At 56.1% G+C, this 6,000-nt stretch overlaps 1 protein-coding gene across 4 annotated transcripts in view; it reads left to right on the forward strand.

Moving 5' to 3' along the window:
* ZMIZ2 (zinc finger MIZ-type containing 2) overlaps positions 1-4,590 on the forward strand; it is a 43,410-nt gene extending 38,820 nt beyond the window's left edge. For 2 of the 4 annotated variants that reach the window (XM_073325468.1, XM_073325469.1), the window contains exons 18-20: positions 441-695; positions 1,634-1,939; positions 2,953-4,590. In XM_073325468.1, the coding sequence (XP_073181569.1) occupies positions 441-695; positions 1,634-1,939; positions 2,953-3,060 (669 nt within the window). In that variant the 3' untranslated portion in view covers positions 3,061-4,590. The remainder of the gene's footprint in view (positions 1-440; positions 696-1,633; positions 1,940-2,952) is intronic. The other 2 variants (XM_073325470.1, XM_073325471.1) reach the window with 1 other exon arrangement.
* The last annotated feature ends 1,410 nt before the right edge of the window (positions 4,591-6,000 follow it).

Genomic DNA, 6,000 nt, shown 5'->3' on the forward strand with positions numbered 1-6,000 from the left:
AGGTTATTTCTGAACCAGGCATGGTTATTTGCCATCTGGTGCAGGAGAGCCAGAACCAAGGCCCAATCCCCAGAAGTTCGTGAGTGAGAGAGCACCTCCCGGTGGGGAGCATGCAGCACTGCACCTCGCGTCACCGAGGCCCGTACCCCACAGGGGGCAGTGTGGCAGGCTCTTCAGGAAGGTGGGAATGCAGGGGCACCATTCTGTCTGCTCACATCAGCTGTAAAATACCAGGCTCCAAAAGGGCAACGGGTGGTTGTGAGGGGAGTGTGGGGCAGGGTGCGTGTCAGTGGCATGTTTGTGGGAGTGTTAAGGGGGCATGTGTGTATGCTGGGTGTTTGTATGGCCCTGGGTGTGACCCTGGGGTCCTGCTTCAGGCCTGGCCACTCCACAGCTCAGAGAATGGTTTCTCATCACTGGATTTTCTTCCTCTCTCTCAGATGCCTCCATCTGGCAGGATAGACCCATCCCACAACCCTGTACAGCAGGGGCTTCATAACCCCAACCTCAGCAGCCAGTCGGGACAGCAGCTCCATCACCGGAACCCTCCCCCCCCGCAGTCCCGGCAGCCCATTGGGCAGGCGGGATCCGGGGGTCCGGCGCATGCAGGGGATCTTGCCTTTAACCCTGGGCCTGGGATGGTGGGGCAGCCAGTCATGCCGGGAGCTGGGGAAGGGCCGGAGCCTTCCCTCGATGTAAGTAAACTGACCCTTCCTGACCGTGCCCTGTCCAGCTCCAGGGGGTTGTTTGGGGGGCTGCATTCCCCCCCCACACACACACACCCCCACACACTGAGTCTTTTTCTCTAAGCAGGGCAGGGGAAGCCCTGAGGGATCGGTCTGCACTAGTTGCAGGGACCTTCCGAACTGAGGCTCAGATCTGTGATTAGCCAACAGTGCCTGGGCCCGTTGCTGGCTGAGCCCACTGGCTCCCAGCTCCCACGCACTCTGCGGATGGGGTCTGAGAAACTTGTATGCCAAGAAGCCCAGCTCGGTACCCCCTGCTGTCAGAGGGGAAATCCCCACATGCTCAGGGCCTTTGCCCCAGGGCAGGAGGGCTGCAGGGACAGGTGCTCTTCAAAGTTCCCTCGCACCACCTAAGGCAAGTCAGTTTCAGTGCCAGCAGTACGTGAGGCGAGGATGCAGCCAGCTTCATGGCCGACTCCCTTGGACTGCCCTAGCTCGATGGATCAGCCCCCACCTTGCAGCAGGGCGAGCTGGAGGTGTGAGACTCCGAGTCGCGCCCTCCGGGAGTGCAGTCACGGGCCTTCACCACACAGCCCCTGCGGAGGGTATGGTTCGTTCCCCACGTGGTCTGGCTCCCACCAGCTTCCCCGGAGGCTTCCTGGCTGCAGGGCTTATGGCCTCAGGCTGAGTAGGCGTAATCCCCACCACTCTCTTGCCTGGAGTGCAGATGGTCTTGGGTTGGGAATGAGGCTTGATCCTCATTCCATCCCCCCATCCCGTTCTTCTGGGACATTCCCTGTCGGACTCTTCTGGGCAGTAGGTCAGGGGTTTGAGCTCCGCTCAGCTGTTGCCCTGCATTAGAGGCGTGGGGGAAGAGGAGGCATGCCTTTAGCCAGTGCTGTCCTCATGCTGTTTCCTTTGTGCATCCCCCTCCTATGTCTGCTCAGAGACCCCCAGGCATTGGTGAGGCTCCCACCCCATGGGCGCTGTGCTGTCTCAGGCCTCCAGCCAGGGCTAATCCCACTTTGCCCAGCCAGCTGAACCCGGAACCATCTGCCTCGGCTGGAACTTCCTGTTGCCTTCCCCCGCCACAGAAGGTGTCTCATTTGCGCACTCTCAGCAACACTGTGGGGCTTGGCTCTTGGCTTCTGCCTGCCCCAGACGCGTCATCACTCCAGAGATCCGTGCCCCAGCAGGGACTTGGTTCTCCCCAGCCCTGCAGCACCACGTGCCGCTGTTCATACTGGTGCACGGTGGGTGTGAAACATCCTCACTCTGAACTAGGAGCCCCCGGGGCTTGGGAGTCTCCCTTGCCCCTTGCCGGGGAGGAACTGCCAAGCACATCAGCTGCTGGGTCTAGCTGAGGATCGAGTTGCCCCTTCTCCCTCTTTGCTGGGAGCTGACATTGTCTTCCCAGGGGGCTGTGACTGGACATGGGGATCGTGGTGTTAGTGGGGAAGGTCCCAGCACTGGGGGAATATGATGCCCCCACCCTCTGGCTACAGATCTCCCTGCAGGAGAGTTTGCAGCTGCTGGCTATTTTGGGGGCTGACAGATAAAAAAGTAACCCTTCCACATGGCCTGTGTGGGGCAGGGACTTGGAGGCTGCAGCTTATCCCCCTCTGCTCCATGGGTGTTCAGCTAGCAGTTACTCCTGCTGGGTTTTCAAAACCAGGACAAAAAAACACATTGAACGGCCACGCCTGGAGCAAACTGGGCAACACTGGCTCACCTCAGCTCTCTGGGCATCCTCAGGCCCTCGCACCAGCTGTTGTCTGACATGCCTGGCTGGGTGAGATGGGACCGAGATGGGTAGTGTTTCATAGCCTGGGGAGGAGATCATGGCTGGGGCTGGGGGGCAGCTCCCAAATTGTGGAGCCTAGTGCTGTGCCTGATCAGAAGCTGGTCTCTCCATGTGGGAATGCAAGAGTGGAGAGGGGATAGCCCGGAGCTTGGCTTTATGGAGAGGATAGGTCACCTGCAATCAGTGATCTGTTCTAGAGCCAGAGCTGGAGTCAGGGCTCCTGGGTGCTGCTCGCAGCAGGGAGAAGGCCGTGCCCTGGGGGGTTGGGGCAGGGGCTGAAGTCAGGGTTCGTGGGTTCTTTTGTGGCTGTGCCATTTACTTTCTCCCCTTGTCCAGAGCAGCGCCCTCAGCTCCGGCTTTTCTCCAGGGGGCTGGGCAGGTTGTTGCTGGCCGTAGGCCACCTACATGGCACTCCCTGGGCACAGGGTGCCCTAGTAATTTCATTCCGTTTGTTACCCTCAGCTTCTTCCCGAGCTGACGAACCCTGACGAGCTGCTCTCCTACCTGGGCCCACCAGATCTCCCCAACAACAGCAATGACGACCTGCTCTCCCTGTTTGAGAACAACTGAAGCCGTACCCGGTGAAATGCAGCCACCAGGCCCAGAGGCCCTCCACACCCCCATCCTTGCCTCCACCCTGAGGCACCTCCACACTCACCCATCCCACAGCTTTCTAGACACGCGCCTCTCCTCTGCACCGGGCAAGGACTCCTTTGTCTGAACTCTCAGAACCTGCCCCACAAAAGGGACCCTGGAGCAGCTGGCTCTGGAAATCCTTCCCACGCAGTGGAGATGTCCCTCTCAGACGGTTCCTGGAGCCTCCGTGACATAGACGCACTCGGGCTATGCTAATGTGCCAGGTCACCAACATGCCGGGTGTGCTGGCCCCACTGATCAGCCCTGGAGGTGTCCTACAAACCACAGCTGGAGAAGAACAAGGCGGAGCAAATTCTTGGAATGGGGCTTCCTCTGCTGGCTCTAGGATGCTCAGCTCTGCCTGGGCACATGGAGGTTCAGGATGAAGACTGGCACCTGTGTGTACATTGCCGCACAACCTAAGGCCACTGGGGACACATGCTGAAGAAAGGCAGCGAACCATGGAGCCCAGTATGAGGCTCAGTCCCAGGGCCTGGCGAAGCAGACACAGCATTGCCCTTGAAGACCTCCAGAAGCTGTCTCCACCCATCCCAGCTCCTAGATGGGCACAGCACCCAGTTGGCTTCAGGCCCCCCCAGTGCTCATGTGCTCTGGCTCCCTACCATCTCTGGGAGCCAGCATCCTGGATGTGTCAGTACTTCACAGGAGCATGCCTGGAGATCCACCTCCGCTCCCTGCTCTGTGGGGTTGGGCCAATGATGAATTGCAGTGGAAGAAAGGGGGAGTCTGAAAAGCCTCTTCCATTCCTTCCCCCGGGACTGCAGCAGAAGCAGCAAAGGAACTGGCTCCATTGGAAAGACCAACCAGTTCCCCAAACACACCCTGACAGACTGACTCCATCTGGTGATGGGTCATCTACAAGCACAACGATGTACATAGTTCAAAAACACTAAAGGAAAGAAACCCAATATATTTAAAGGCACGTGTGTCGCTCTGGTGTCTAGTTCTGGGGTCCCCCAGCCCCGGGGCAAGAGTCCTCTGTATAAATGTGCATATGCGCCCTAGTTTGTAATATAGACCATTCCATGTGGGACCACCCCTGCCACCAGAGACCTGCTGCTTCAGCCAGAGCGGGACCCCTTCCCTCATGTTTGAAATGTCTGTCCCACCCAAGCAGGGTCTGGCTGCTGAGGATGGGAACACGCCCAGCCAGCCCTGGAAATCAAAGCGAAGTCAGTCCAAAACGCTGTGGTTTTGGAACCTGCCACTCCACCTCTCCACCCCCAGTCAGCACCTCTCTCCAACCAAGGCTGAATTCAGTGTAGCGGAGAGGGGGTCCCAGAGGCGGCCTGACTGGGGAAAACCAAACCATTATCCCTGGCCGGATTTCTTAGGATGGAGTCCTGTGTCTGAGTGCTGATGACTGTTTAGTTTTGTGTATCCTGTTTCATTATCGCTATATATTAAAGCATTTCTTTTTGGTGGGGCTCACTGAATCACCTAGGTGCTGTTGGTCTGAAATGGTGAGCGTGTGTTACGAGATCAGGGTGGGAGCAGGTCAACGGATGAGAGGGCTCCAGACATCTCTGATCAGGAAGTGGCTTTAACATGGAACACCAGAGAGAGAAAGAAATAGGTGTAGAGGGGGGCAGGTTCCAAATCTCTCCTCTCATCCTGCTAAGAAGATGCAGAGTCCAGTTTACACATAGCCCTGCTAGCAGATGCCAGAAATGTGAGCTAATTTACTGCTGAAGCAGCCACGGGAGATGCTAAGTGGAACGGCATCCCAAGTTGCAGTGATCCTGATTGATTGGTCAAACCAAAATCTGGTGGGATGGGAAGTCAGTGCAGTGGGGCCAGTCCAGCCAGGAGAACTGGATGAGGAGGAGATGGTGGCTGGGGTGTTACACAGCAGTGGTATCTGCAATGCCAATGAAGGACAACCTGACCCTGAAGGGTTTACCGGGGAAATTCCTTGAATATTTTTTGCCAATATCCTAATTTCTTGGTCCAGGTATTAGAATCATAGAATATCAGGGTTGGAAGGGACCTCAGGAGGTCATCTAGTCCAACCCCCTGCTCAGAGCAGGACCAAATCATCCCAGCCAGGGCTTTGTCAAGCCTGACCTTAAAAACCTCTAAGAAAGGAGATTCCACCACCTCCCTAGGTAACCTATTCCAGTGAAAAAGTTTTTCTTAATATCCAACCTAAACCTCCCCCACGGCAACTTGAGACCAGTACTCCTTGTTCTGTCATCTGCTACCACTGAGAACAGTCTAGATCCATCCTCTTTGGAACTCCCTTTTAGGTAGTTGAAAGCAGCTATCAAATCCCCCCTCATTCTTCTCTTCCGCAGACTAAACAATCCCAGTTCCCTCAGCCTCTCCTCATAAATCATGTGCTCCAGCTCCCTAATCATTTTTGTTGCCTTCTGCTGGACTCTTTCCAATTTTTCCACATCCTTCTTGTAGTGTGGGGCCCAAAACTGGACACAGTACTCCAGATGAGGCCTCACCAATGCCGAATAGAGGGGAATGATCACGTCCCTTGATCTGCTGGCAATACTCCTACTTATACAGCCCAAAATGCCATTAGCCTTCTTGGCAACAAGGGCACACTGTTGATTCATATCCAGCTTCTTGTCCACCGTAACCCCTAGGTCCTTTTCTGCAGAACTGCTGCCTAGCCAATCAGTCCCTAGTCTGTAGCGATGCATGGGATTCTTCCGTCCTAAGCGCAGGCCTCTGCACTTGTCCTTGTTGAACCTCATCAGATTTCTTTTGGCCCAATCCTCTAATTTGTCTAGGTCCCTCCGTATCCTATCCCTACCCTCCAGCGTATCTACCTCTCCTCCCAGTTTAGTGTCATTTGCAAATTTGCTGAGGGTGCAATCCACGCCATCCTCCAGATCA

This window comes from Lepidochelys kempii, chromosome 26 (genome assembly GCF_965140265.1).
Source record: "Lepidochelys kempii isolate rLepKem1 chromosome 26, rLepKem1.hap2, whole genome shotgun sequence".
Classification (NCBI taxonomy): domain Eukaryota; kingdom Metazoa; phylum Chordata; order Testudines; family Cheloniidae; genus Lepidochelys; species Lepidochelys kempii.